The sequence below is a fragment of the Amblyraja radiata genome, chromosome 23, assembly GCF_010909765.2.
Source record: "Amblyraja radiata isolate CabotCenter1 chromosome 23, sAmbRad1.1.pri, whole genome shotgun sequence".
Classification (NCBI taxonomy): Eukaryota; Metazoa; Chordata; class Chondrichthyes; order Rajiformes; family Rajidae; genus Amblyraja; species Amblyraja radiata.
This window is the reverse complement of record NC_045978.1, coordinates 479,965-494,274: the sequence shown is the minus strand read 5'-3', so window position 1 is coordinate 494,274 and position 14,310 is coordinate 479,965. Positions and strand designations below refer to the sequence as shown.

General features: G+C 49.5%; 1 protein-coding gene across 2 annotated transcripts; it reads left to right on the top strand.

Annotated features, from left to right (window-relative positions):
- Nucleotides 1–6,074: 6,074 nt before the first annotated feature.
- Nucleotides 6,075–13,014, top strand: aar2 (AAR2 splicing factor). Of its 2 annotated transcripts, none has more exons than XM_033041290.1 (4): nucleotides 6,075–6,174; nucleotides 7,982–8,754; nucleotides 10,262–10,491; nucleotides 12,637–13,014. In XM_033041290.1, exons 2-4 carry the CDS (start codon nucleotides 7,998–8,000, stop codon nucleotides 12,802–12,804), a joined length of 1,155 nt encoding a protein of 384 aa, XP_032897181.1. In that variant the 5' UTR covers nucleotides 6,075–6,174; nucleotides 7,982–7,997; the 3' UTR covers nucleotides 12,805–13,014. The 2 variants fall into 2 exon arrangements, with proteins under 2 accessions (XP_032897181.1, XP_032897182.1); XM_033041291.1 differs by having other exon boundaries at nucleotides 6,119–6,139.
- The last annotated feature ends 1,296 nt before the right edge of the window (nucleotides 13,015–14,310 follow it).

The following is a 14,310-nucleotide window of genomic DNA, read 5'->3' as shown; positions in this document are numbered from 1 at the left end:
CGTGATTGAATGGTGGAGTAGAAGTGATGGTGCGAATGGCCTAATTCTACTATTCCTTATGATCATCTGCTCAGGAAAGGATGAAATGCAAAACTGGGAAGAGACTGGTTTAGTGGAGAATATAAAGGTGTCCAGGTGCGATCACCTTCAACTCTCTCCAGCACTTGCTTACAGAATGAAACCTTAAAATCCACCTTTACAGGTGGGCTGCCAATATTCAGGTGAAAACCCAAGAAGAGGTTGTCCTCTTTAGAAACATAAACATGTGTTTTGAGATGTATTTGGAGAATGTGTGGAAAGTCATTCTGTGGTTAGATGATCGTTAAATCGAGTTGAATGAGTACATTGGAAATATTGATATGGTTGGTAACATCTCTCTTCCACAAGAGGTTTGATGCACGGTGGAGACTATGGCACTGTCAGCCACTGCCTGTCATTCATCTGTTTCCTGGTTTCGCTTACAGCTGCACTAACTCACCCTGTCTATAAGTTATCGTTTGGTCACGTTATTCAGGACATATCTTTCTCTGTGAATCGTTTGAATCCATCGTTTCCATCAACCACCACATGTCATTTTACAAATCCAGGATTATTTTTCCCATCTGTCTCCTTTTCATTGTTTTTCTTTGAATTATTTTCTATCTATTTTGTTTCTTTATATAAATGTGATAATTTTGTAAATGCTGTGAACTTCAAAGGCAGAAGAAAGTGCCAATAAATAAATACTTTGTTATCTTTCACCTGGCAGTAAACGTTAGTAATTGCCGGGGTTATTTATTCCAACATTGCTACTTGGTCATTATTTAAACAGAATTACAATTGTCAATGTCACAATGAAGATTGTCAATTGTTGTATTGGAAGGATATTATTTTGTTTCACATCATTAATCATGTTAGTCCCACACCAGCACTCAACCAGAAACTACTTCAGTGCATTTGAAATATTGGCACTAATGATGAGAAAATCCTCCATCTATGAATCTTCTGGGGACTGAGGTCAGCCCTAGTTTCCTTTCACAGGATCACACATCGATGCAGCTTTCAAAGATTGTGTGTGTGTGTAGATTATAACGGGGTTTCTTTATCTTTGTAGTTATGTCTTAAAGCAAACTGGTCACAGTACATGAATGCCCCAAGTAACAACAACATCTAACTATTGAAGGGACTCGGTGGGTCGGACAGCATCTGTGGAGGCAGAGTCGGGTCGCTGTGTCAGAGCTGAGAGTTGGAGGGGGGAGGGGTGGGGTTGTGAGTCTCTTCTTCCTGAGGAGACTGAAGAAGGTCCATCTGTCCCCTCAGATCCTGGTGAACCTCTACCGCTGCACCATCGAGAGCATCCTTACCAACTGCATCACAGTATGGTACGGCAACTGCTCTGTCTCCGATCGGAAAGCACTGCAGAGGGTGGTGAAAATTGCCCAACGCATCACCGGTTCCTCGCTCCCCTCCATTGAGTCTGTCCAAAGCAAGCGTTGTCTGCGGAGGGCGCTCAGCATCGCCAAGGACTGCTCTCACCCCAACCATGGACTGTTTACCCACCTACCAATCCGGGAGGCGCTACAGGTCTCTCCGTTGCCGGACCAGCAGGTCCAGGAACAGCTTATTCCCGGCGGCTGTCACTCTACTCAACAACGTACCTCGGTGACTGCCAATCACCCCCCCCCCCCCCCCCCCCCCGGACACTTATTATTATTTATTCAAATCATTTGCTATGTTGCTCTTCCAGGGAGATGCTAAATGCATTTCGTTGTCTCTGTACTGTACACTGACAATGACAATGACAATTAAAATTGAATCTGAATCTGAGAGAAGGGGGTTGGGGGTGGGATGGATTGGGGTTGGGGGAGGGGGGGGGAGAGAGGGTTGGGGGAGGGGGAGGGAGGGGGAGAATCTGTGATGCACCAGCAGATCCCCAGACTGATCCCCATCAGTACAGAGGGGCAGAGACTTGTTTACATTTGTCACACTTGTCCCAGGTTAGATGGGCCGAGTGGGAGCTCACAGCGCTCAGCTGCGCCACCTGGTGGTGGTTGTTGACTCGCTCATCCGGTAGCAACTACTGAGTTACTGCAGCCTTTAGTGTTTGGCTCCGATGGACATCAGAAGCTCCCTGACTTTGTGCATCTGCTAAAGCACAGCTGTCCCACTGCGGCGACCTAATCCGCGAGTTCAGAAGAGTGTCTTTGACCTTCAAGCTGGAGGGAACTCGCCTGAAAAACCTCGTGCTGGATCGACTGTCAGCGTTGAAACCACGAGCTGGACCGACCGACCGACCGCACGCACACAGACACGCACACACGCACACACACGCACACACACACACAGTCACATGCGCACACACACACGCGCACACACACACACGCACACACACACAGACACGCACACACACACACAGTCACATGCGCACACACACACGCACGCACACACGCACACACACACAAGCACGCGCACACACACAGTCACATGCGCACACACACACACGCACACACACACACACAGACACGCACACACACACACAGTCACATGCGCACGCGCACACACACACGCGCACACGCACACACACAGTCACATGCGCACACACACACGCACACACACAGTCACATGCGCACACACACACAAACACATCGCGAAGGCGGGGGCCAGGGAAAGCGGGGGAGAACGAATGTCCTGGAAATTCAACAAAAAAAAAAAACCCAACGATTGAAGAGGAAGGTAAAAGACGCTGCACAGTGTACGGTAAAGTTCCTTTAGAGAGCGTGGGGGGGGGAGGGCGAGAAGGAGAGAGGGGGGGGGGGTGGGGGGGGGGGGGGGGAGGGGGGGGGGGGGTGGGTGGGGGGGGGGGGGGGGGGGGGGGAGAAGGAGTGGGAGACAACTTTTTGAGAAGTTTAAATAAAGTTTACGTGCATTTTAACCTACCGGTTGTCGGGTTTTTCCTTGGTCCTCGAAACTCCAATGAAGCCAATTAAATGCCCGGTCAGAAGCGAAGGAGATTGCCTACGGTTTGCCCTCCGACTGCCTGTAACTACATAGCGACCCCCACGTTCCACTGCAACCGAGTTCAAAATAACACATGGCCGACACAATGTTTACCTCCGTTGGAAAATTTTTCAACATGCTGAAAATCTTTCCGTGATCTAGCTGAAGCCGCGAGTATTCGGGAACTTCCCTCGAGCATGAAGGAGAGTTCCAGTGACCTCATAGGACCACGAGTCGATTATGCTGCGAGTTTGAGTCGAGGGCAAACTCTTCTAAACTCGCAGATTAGGTCGCCGCAGTGGGACTGGCCCTTTAAGAACAACAAGCTCCTTCACAATGTGCTCGGCCAGCCCAGAATGTTCCCACAGTATTCCTAAGAGTATTAATTGAAAATGATTAATTGTTGGATTCTAATCATGTGTTGTCTTCCCGCTGCAAGGTTTGCACAACAAAGGTTTTTCACTGTTCCTCAGTCCAATAAACAAAACTAAATAGACGCAAAAAGCTGGAGTAACTCAGCGGGACAGGCAGCATCTCTGGAGGACATGAAACGCCACCCATCCCTTCTCTCCAGAGATGCTGCCTGTCCCACTGTGTTACTCCAGCACTTTGTGTCTATCTTTGGTTTAAACCAGCACCTGCAGTTCCTTCCTGCACAACTAGACTAAATGCAGTGACTAATGAGGTTGCAACCGCACAGAATGAACCGATTGTCGGTCGGGGAGTGGCCGTGACATTCTTTGTTTCCTCTCATCCGCCTGGATATTAAATCAGCTTCTGTGTGAAGCAGTCAGCTGCAAATGAGCTCAAAGTCCAATCCCATTGCATGGTCTAAACTGGTACTAACGAGCATTGGCAAGAACCTGGAAAGTTAATCTGCACTTTTAGTAACTTAAAGACTTTATGGTTATAAAATATGGGAACTGTGCAGTAAATGCCCCGTCTGGTCAATGCTCCCTCCTGGTGGTGACAGACTTGTGACTCTCGATCCATTTCTCCAACATAGAATGTCAAGAGTCGAGAGTGTTTTATCGTCGTGTGTCCCGATAGAACAATGACATTGTTACTTGCTGCAGCACAACAGGAAATGTAAACATAGTTCACTGTAAACTACGTGTATAATAACAAGAGAGGAATAAAGTTCAGTGTGTGTACACACACATATATAGACCATAAATACATATAAATATAGATGTTATTCCCTTTATCCTGTGGACCGGACCGTTTGATTGTAATCATGTCTTGTTTTTCCACTTACTGAATAGCACGCTCTTTGGAGTGTGGGAGGAAACCCACGCGTTCACGGGGAGAACGTGCAAACTCCACGCAGACAGCACCCGTAGTCAGGATGGAACCCGGGTCTCTGGCGCTGTGAGGCAGCAACTCTACTGCTGCGCCACCGTGCCGCTGAAATATCAGCGTGTTCCTGAACTTGGAATCAGGGGAAATGCCTTTAGGGAAGAACTGCAGATGCCGGTTTAAATCGAAGGTAGACACAAAACGCTGGAGGCAGCCTCATTTCACTTGCACCTCCTCCAACCTCATCTACTGTATCCACTGTTCCAGGTGTCAACTTCTCTACATCGGTGAGACCAAGCGCAGGCTCGGCGATCGTTCCGCTGAACACCTCCGCTCAGTCAGCCTTAACCAACCTGATCTCCCGGTGGCTCAGCACTTTAACTCCCCCTCCCATTCCCACACTGACCTTTCTGTCATGGGCCTCCTCCATTGTCAGAGTGAGGCCCAGCGCAAATTGGAGGAACAGCATCTCATATTTTGCTTGGGCAGCTTACAATAGACAATAGACAACAGGTGCAGGAGTAGGCCATTCGGCCCTTCGAGCCAGCACCGCCATTTAATATGATCATGGCTGATCATCCACAATCAGTACCCCGTTCCTGCCTTTTCCCCATATCCCGACTCCGCTATCTTTAAGAGCCCTATCTAGTTCTCTCTTGAAAGTATCCAGAGAACCGGCCTCCACCGCCCTCTGAGGCAGAGAATTACACAGACTCACAACTCTGTGTGAGAAAAAGTGTTTCCTCGTCTCCGTTCTATCTGGTACATAGACAATAAAACGCTTGGTATGGTGTGTCTGCGGGACCGTGCATGTGCGGTGGCGGTCCTCACGGCTTGGCGCACACGTTGCCTCCCCGTTCTCTCAGCATCACGGCATCAGCTACAAAGTGTTGGGTAGCATCTCTGGAGAGAAGGAATAGGCGATGTTTTGGGTCAGAAACCTTCTTCAGATATGCAGATGCTGGTTTACAACATAAGACAGAGTGATGTAGTAATTCAGTGGGTCAGACAGTGGATGACACGTTCTCCACAGATGCTGCCTGACCCGCTGAGTTACTCCAGCACTCTGTGAAACGTCACCTATCCATGTTCTCCACAGATGCTGCCTGACCCGCTGAGTTACTCCAACACATTTTGTCTTCTTCATTGTCACGTGTACTAAGGGACAGTGTAAAACTTTGTTTTGCAAAGGGGTAGATACAGAATGCCGAATAGAATCTTCATTCTGAAGAAGTGTCGCGACCCCAACAGAATGAACATTGACTTCTCTAACTTCAGTCAGCCCTTGCTTTCCCTCTGTCTCCATCCCCTCCCCCTCCCCCCACCAGTCTAATTGTCTACGACTACATTCTATCCCAGTCCCACCCACTCCCCTGAAGAATGGTCTCCACCTGAAACATCGCACATTCCTTCTCTCCACAGAAGCTGCCCGTCCCGTCCCGACCCCACCCGTCCCGACCCGACCCGTCCCGTCCCGTCTCGACCCGTCCCGACCCCACCCGTCCCGTCTCGACCCGTCCCGTCCCGACCCGACCCACTGAGTTACTCCAGCATTTTGTGAATGGGGCGGATATAACATTGAGGGGGGGGAGACAATGTTAGAAACAGCACAGGAACTGGCCCTTCGGCCCACAATGTGTGTGTGTGGGGGGGGGGGGGACTGGAGAGAGAGAGGAGACGGTGGACGTTGCCCGGTCAGTGGGGTCAGTGTGGTCAGTCTGTGGCCGGACTACAGGCGCCGGGGGCGGGGCCGGGATGGGGGCGGAACCAACGCGCGGGGCCGGGGGGGGCGGGGACCGCTTTCACCGGCGGACCGGGCGGGGCCGGATGTAGATGTGAGCGCGACGGAAGTGGGCGGTGAGAGGTCAGAGTCCCCCGCGCTGGTCCGTGTGGAGCAGGGTGAGTGTGAGCGCGACCTGGGGGTGGTGTAGACACACTCACACACACTCACACACACACACACACACTCACACACACACACACACACACACACACAGACACGCACACTCACACACACACACACACTCACACACACACACACACACACACTCACACACACACACACACTCACACACACACACACACACACACACTCACACACACACACACACTCACACACTCACACACACTCACACACACACACACACACACACACACACACACTCACACACTCACACACACACACACTCACACACACACACACTCACACACACACACTCACTCACACACCCACGCACACACCACAGCACACACACACGCACACACACACTACACACACACACACACACACACCCTCACACATACACACACACACACACCCTCCACCTCACACACACACACACACACACACACACACACGCACGCACACACACCCTCACACACACACACTCACACACACCTGCCACACCACATACACACACACACACACACACACACACACACACGCACACACACACACACACACACACACACACACACACACCCTCCACCACACACCACCACACCACTCCACCACCCACAACACACACACCACACTCACACACTCACACCACCACACACACACACTCACAACACCACACCACACCCCACACACCACCACACACACACACACACACACACACACACACACTCACCACACACACACACCACACACCCCACACCCCACACCCACCACTCACACTCACACCCACTCATCACACACACACACAAACACAAACGCACACACTCACACACACATTCCACCTCAGACACACTCACACTCACACACACACACACACACACACTCACACACACACACACACACACACTCACACACACACACACTCACACACACACACTCACACACACTCACACACGCACACTCACAGGTACGTGACCAGGTGGGAGGGAGACGGTGTAATGAAAGGTAGACAAAGTGCTGGAGTAACTCAGGCAGCATCTGTGGAGAGAAGGAATGTTTCAGGTCTCGACCCTTCTTCAGACGTAATGGAGATGTCTGTCTCCACACAGGGCGGTGGGGGCGGGGCCTGGAACACACCTGCCCAGGTGATGCAGGAGGCAGGTGTGATCCAGGTGTTTGAGGGTTTGGGATCGACACATGGATATGCAGGAAAGTGAGGGGTATCAAGTTGGGCATGGACATTGTGGGCCGAAGCACATCCTGTGCTGTACTGTTCTATGATAGAGATTCATCAGCCAAGAGCGTTGTGGATAGAAACATAGAAAATAGGTGCAGGAGTAGGCCATTCGGCCCTTCGAGCCTGCACCGCCATTCAATATGATCATGGCTGATCATCCACTCAGTATCCTGTACCTGCCTTCTCTCCATACCCCCTGATCCCTTTAGCCACAAGGGCCACATCTAACTCCCTCTTAAATATAGCCAATGAACTGGCCTTAACTACCTTCTATGGCAGAGAATTCCACAGATGTTCCATTGCAAACAACGTTCAGATACAGAATGACAAGGTCTGTGGTTGGTTCAGAGGCAGCAGGTGAATCTGACCCTCATTGAATGGTGCATGAGGGGCCGAATGGCCTCCATCTGTTTCTGTTCCTGTGCCCAGCGCAGGCTGACTGGAGACTGGGGGGAGTGTGTGATGGGAGCAGCAGTGGTGGGAGAGAGAGAAAGGCTGGGGTTGGTTTTACTGAGAAGCCCAGAGGTGAGGAGGTTATAAACTGAATGGTTCTCACTTTCTCTTTGTAGAAGGCAGGTCACAAACATGGCCACCGTGGAAATGGATCAAGAACTTGCCAAGAAGCTGTTCTTTGAAGGAGGAACCCTGATCATATTGGCAGTGCCTGAAGGAACTGAGTTTGGCATAGATTACAACTGCTGGCAAGTGGGCCCCAAGTTTAAAGGGGTGAAGATGATTCCGCCCGGCATCCACTTCCTGCACTGCAGCGCGGTGAATGACAGAGGGGGGCAGGTGACCGGTCCACGCACTGGCTGCTTCTTCCACATCAGACCCAAGGAGATCCTGGTCAAGCGATGGGACAAGAGAGAGGAGGAGATAATTCACGTTGAGGTGTCTGAGGAAGAGTTGGATCGTATCCGAGATAGCCTGAGAGAGCTGGACAGTTGGCTGGGACCGTACCCGTATGAAACACTGAAGCGCTGGGTGTCTCTCACCAACCTGGTCACCGACCCCCTGGTTCAGAGACTGCAGCCAGAGAGCGGGAAGATCAGTGCCTTCAGTGAGGTGGAGCCAGAGCTCATCGTGCCGCACACTAAAGACCGTGCAGAGCAGAATCTGCTGCCTTACGACACCTTATGCAAGAGCTATGAGGAAGGGTTAGCTCGGCTGCCCAAGATGAAGATCAAGCCGGGCACGGAGATTAGATTCTCAAAGATCCCCATTCGCAAATATCCGGAGGGAGCATCTCCAGCTGAAATCACCAAGTGTAACATGGACTTCAGCTACGCGCTGGACTCAGTGATAGACCAGCGCTACCCCGCAAACCCAAAGGATATACTGGGTTAGTACCTGTGTAAAAGGAACTGCAGGTGCTGGGTTAAACCCAAGATAGACACAAAAAGCTGGAGTAACTCAGCAGGGTCAGGCAGCATCTCTGGATAGAAGGAATAGGTGACGTTTCGAGTCTGAAGAAGGGTCTTGACCCGAAACGTCACCCATTCCTTCTCTCCAGAGATGCTGCCTGGGTTAGTATCTGATAGAATGTATGAGCAGTTTTAAATGATGTGAAGTTGAAGAATGTTTTACTATTGCAGCTGAGTTTACAGGTACAGGATTGATGAACTGAATGGCGTATTCTCTATTGGAGAGATATGCAAGTACAGAATTAGCTGAGTGGGGCAGAATGGCAGCATAATGTAACTATGGCCTTTGATATGGTTTCTAATTCAAGGCAGTTTGCAAGGCAGAATGAATGAATAGAGGGTCTTATTTCGATCGTTTTAGTTCCATTCATTACATGAACATAATGTTATTACATCTTGTTTACTGTGGCAATCTTGGTTTGCCTGGCAACATGTCAGTGGCCAGATTGGCCAGCACTAATACTGCACAATCTACTGGTGTTCGCTGAAGACAGACACAGAGTGCTGGAGTAACTCAGCGGGTCAGGCAGCATCTGTGGAGAACATGGATAGGTGACGTTTTGGGTCGAGACCCTTCATCAGACGCTGGTGTAGCCACTATTCACCCATGGAAGGGCAGTTGTCTTTGGAGTTAGTGCGCGTGTACGTTATGGCACAGAATATCGCCACCGGTGCCACTGATTCAAAGCCTCTCCACAGCTCCGCCCGCTGCACGATTGGAAAACATTTGAATGTGGAGATTTTAAGCAATTTTCAAACCTGTTGAGCTTTAAAAATATAAATTTGATCCCAAAACTAACAAATACAGATTCTGCAACAAAACACAGTTCAAGTAACGGTTTCTGCAGACTTTGCCCTTCCTGTGGCTGTCAGTAATGATGAAAGATCTCCCTGTCTTTGGCCTCTCTCGCTGTTCTAACAAATTCCATCAATCTGGGGACAAATCGCTGAACCCTGCAATTTCTGACAACCAGCTTAACTGATCTGATTGGACAGTTTGCAGAGCAAAGCTTTTCACTGTACCTCGATAATAATCCTCAATAATAATCCTCAACCTAAACCTGGAGAAGAACCGCTGATCTGAAATGTGAAGATATTTCATTGAAGAGCTGGCAAACTCCACCCAGAGAATTGTGAATCTGTGGAAATCTCTGCCACAGAAGGCAGTGGAGGCCAATTCACTGGATGTTTTCAAGAGAGAGTTAGATTTAGCTCTTGGGGCTAACGGAATCAAGGGATATGGGGAGAAGGCAGGAACGGGGTACTGATTGTGGATGATCAGCCATGATCATATTGAATGGCGGTGCTTGCTAGAAGGGCCGAATGGCCTCTTCCTGCACCTATTTTGTTTGTTTGTAACCTGTGTGAGTGCTAGTTGCTAACCGCGTGTGGATGTAATGACGACTGCTATGGTTTCACCCACAGGGGAGCTGCAGTTCTCCTTTGTGTGCTTCCTGATCGGCTCGGTGTACGATGCCTTTGAGCATTGGAAGGATTTGCTTCGCCTGCTGTGCCATGCTGAGGAGGCTGTGAGAAAACGCACCGACCTCTACACTGCCCTCATCACCGTCCTGTATCACCAACTCAACCAAATCCCTGCCGACTTCTTTGTGGATATTGTCTCCAAGGATAACTTCCTCACCACAACCTTACAGGTAGCTTCTTTACCTCGTATTTACTGAGTTAGATAATGATTGAATCAAGCAGTGGATCACTGCAGCACCTGACGGCTTGTACAAGACGGTGCCCAGAATGTGGCGACTCCTGGCTACAGACTCAGTGTGTTCGCCTGTCCTGCACCCACTCAGTCTGCCTAATGTGTAGAAGGATTGGTACTCACCTGTGTAAACAAATGCTCACTGTGGTTAGTACACGTGACGATGGAAAACTGACATGTGACTGGGCGCAGTGCGAGTCTTTGCTGCCTGCCCCATGTGTACAAGTAGTGACCACGTACAGCCCTGACAGAGTTACAATGCACCGGCTCCTCCATTAGTTCCCCCCCCTCCTCCACCCCACAGCACAGCCGTCCCCCACACTGGGACCCCCACACTGGGACCCCCCTTCCACCCCACAGCCCAGCGGTCCCCCACACTGGGACTCCACCCCACAGCCCAGCGGTCCCCCACACTGGGACCCCCACACTGGGACCCCCACACTGGGACCCCTCCACCCCACACTGGGACCCCCACACTAGAACACCATTGTTCCCCCTCCACCCCACAGCACAGCCGTCCCCCACACCGGGTCCCCCACACCGGGCCCCCCACACCGGGACCCCCACACTGGGACCCCGTTTGTCCTCCCCCCCCCCCCCCCCCCCCCCCCCCGCCGCTGCCGAGGCCCCACATGTACCTTTGAAATAAAATGTAATGTTTAAATGTCAGGAGGCCATTCGGCCTATTGGTTCATGCTAGCTCATTATCACAGCGACGGATTGTTTGTCCCTTCCTTGTCACCTGGCCAGTGATGGGCATCAGTCTTCCAGCTGATGTGCGACGCAGTTCAAGTGGGACTGCAGTTTACAGCGTTGTTCAATGCCCACACTGATCTCCCCACACAGAGGTGGCCATCGTCACCGTACAGCTCAGGATCTCTACCCCCCCCCCCCCCCCCCCCCCCGCCTCTGTCCTGGATGGAGGTAACACACGTGCACCTGGTGACGTCCTGGTTAAGGTCATTATTAACTTTACATATATTCTCACGGCAGAAAAGTTCAATTTTTTCACTAGTTTAGAATGCAAACAAAGATTTGATTTTGAATTAAAATTTAGAGCATGAATTGTGGGACATTTTTAGCCTTTTGTTTCTACAATAATTTGCAAAGAACTAGTTCTATTTTCACAACTTTATTGTGCTGGATATTTCACTTTGAGCTTAACATCGATATGATCATATTATGGAGGAATTAGCAGATCCACTGTTTTGATGGTTGAGAAAGATTCTTCAGTCTGTCGAGCAAAGTTGGTTTCACAGATAAATTCCAGTCTATTGATTTATTAGCTGCTCAAGAAATAGCGTTGATTTATCCAGAACAAATCTGACATCACAGGAATTGGTCACGGTCTTATCCATCGACTCAGCATCGATGTTTAACTGTGTAGGAAGCAACTGCAGATGCTGGTTTAAACCGAAGATAGACACAAAAAGCTGGAGTAATTCAGCGGGACAGGCAGCATCTCTGGAGAGAAGAAATGGGTGACATTTGGGGTCGAGAAGGGTCTCAACCCGAAACGTCGCCTATTCCTTCTCCCCAGAGACGCTTCCTGTCCCACTGAGTTACTCCAGCTTTTTGTGTCGATCATTGATTTTTAACTGTCAGGCAACAGAACTGAAAATCATGGGAATCAGATGTCAGATCATCTCTACAGATCTCTAAATCACATGTGAGATACTTTGGTTATTTTGTATAATTCATAAACCAGACACGAGAAGGTGAGGGTGTGGAACTTGCTGGATTCATTGCTGGAAGCAGATGTGGCCCGCACCAGATGTGCGTAGTTGGGGCAACCGCTGGCTGTGGTTCTATCTCTGATAGTCTACCATGTGTACAGTCAATCACAATGAGTTACATTTCGGATATTTGAGGTTGGGATAAACACATAACTCCATGAGTCAACATTACTCCTCAAATGTATGACTTGTGTAAATTAATAATTTAGGCAAAGTTAAACCATTACCATTTTCAGCAGACTAATGAGAGACTTGGAGACAAGGTTAGAGTGACCTTGTGGCTTTTTAAGCAACAACAGATGGATTGGAAATGTCCTGCGACCTTCAATGTCTTGATCTGGTTTCAGGAATTCTTCTCGTACACGTGCGGCCCCGACGTCGACAAAACTCTGCAGAAGCGCGTGGAGAAATTTAAAGATCACCTCACCAAAAAGTTCAAGTGGGATTTTGACATGGAGCCTGATGACTGTGCCCCAGTGATGGTGGAGATGCCAGACGGTGTGGTCCTTGACTGACCACTGGCTCAAGTCTGTAAACTCTTTGAATTACACAACTTTTATATGTAACAATAGAAAAAACACAAAAAATCCCAATGTTTTAATGATAATTGTCAAACACACTTCTGGTGAGTTTACAGATTTTATGTATTAAGTCGTTTCTTATGTTTATTCCAACAATAGTGTCTGAACTGAAGAGATTAAACTCAATATCCAGAACTGTAACAAGCAAATGTTTTTCTTCAGCATCTGCCGGTTTGATTGCAGCTTTTCATTCGTGCAGAATATACATGAGAATAGAGTTACACAGGAGGAGGCAGCTCTGATTTGGAATTAGATTAGAGTGGAGTGGAGTTGGCACAGTGGTGCAGCAATGATGTCTTTGACATAGAGCTCTGTGTGCAGACCATGATCTCACTGGATGGCCAACCAATGTAGCTCCAGAGACAGACATAAAATGCTGGAGAAACTCAGTGGGACAGGCAGCATCTCTGGAGAGAGGGACTGGTTAACGTTTCGGGTTGAGACCGTTCTTCAGACTAAGAGTCGGGGGGGGGGGGGGGGACGGAGAGATATAGACAGTGATGTCGAGAGATATAGAACAAATTAATGAAAGATATGCCAAAAAGTAACGTTGAAACAGGGAACAGGCCATTGTTTGATGTGGGCGAGGTGAAAACGGGTTACAGACAATGAAACTCAACAAGACGGCTTTGAAGGTGGTGCGATGACTATGGGCGGGGGAGGGACGGAGAGAGAGGGGATGCAAGGGTTACTTGAAGTTAGAGAAGTCAATGTTCTTATCACTGGGTTGCAATCTCGCACCAGGTTCACTTGGGATCTACGTAGGAAGGAACTGCAGATGCAGATAGACAAAAGCTGGAGTAACTCAGCGGGACAGGCAGCATCTCTGGAGAGAAAGAGGGGGTGACGTTTCGGGCACATTTCACTTGGAATCTGGTTAAACAAATACAAGACAGAACGCACGTAACGGACTTTGGAAACGGCGAGTGGACAAAGCATTTCACCGTTTGTCGCAAGACACAATAAAGTCCAAGTTGGACCGTTACAACGAATGATCACTCACCTGTCAGTTTTGGGAAATAGATGTTTGATTGCACACGAGGGCAAGGCAGGAGTTCACTGTGATGGATACAGATGTCTACTGGGTACAATAGGCCACAACATTAGAGCCATGTCCTTCAGATCGCGTGAAAACCTTTCCCTCTGTCCACCTTGTGCCAATGTAGAAACAGTTACTATTTAGTTTAGAGATACAGCGCGGAAACAGGCCCTTTGGCCCACCGAGTCCGCACCGACCAGCGATCCCCGCACACTAACGCTATCTTACAAGCACTAGGGATAATTTACCAAGTCAATTAACCTACAAACCTGAATGTGGGATTTGGAGTGTGGGAGGTAACCGAAGATCTCGGAGAAAACCCACGCAGGTCACGGGGAGAACGTGCAAACTCCGTACAGACAGCGCCCGTTGTCGGGATCGAACCTGGGTCACCGGCGCTG

Bases quoted from the DNA above. Each gene is read 5' to 3' on its own strand.
- aar2 (XM_033041290.1), top strand. From the start codon at position 7,998: ATGGCCACCGTGGAAATGGATCAAGAACTTGCCAAGAAGCTGTTCTTT. The intron at 8,755-10,261 runs GTTAGTACCTGT...TTTCACCCACAG, and splicing joins AAACCCAAAGGATATACTGG to GGGAGCTGCAGTTCTCCTTT. The intron at 10,492-12,636 runs GTAGCTTCTTTA...ATCTGGTTTCAG, and splicing joins TCCTCACCACAACCTTACAG to GAATTCTTCTCGTACACGTG.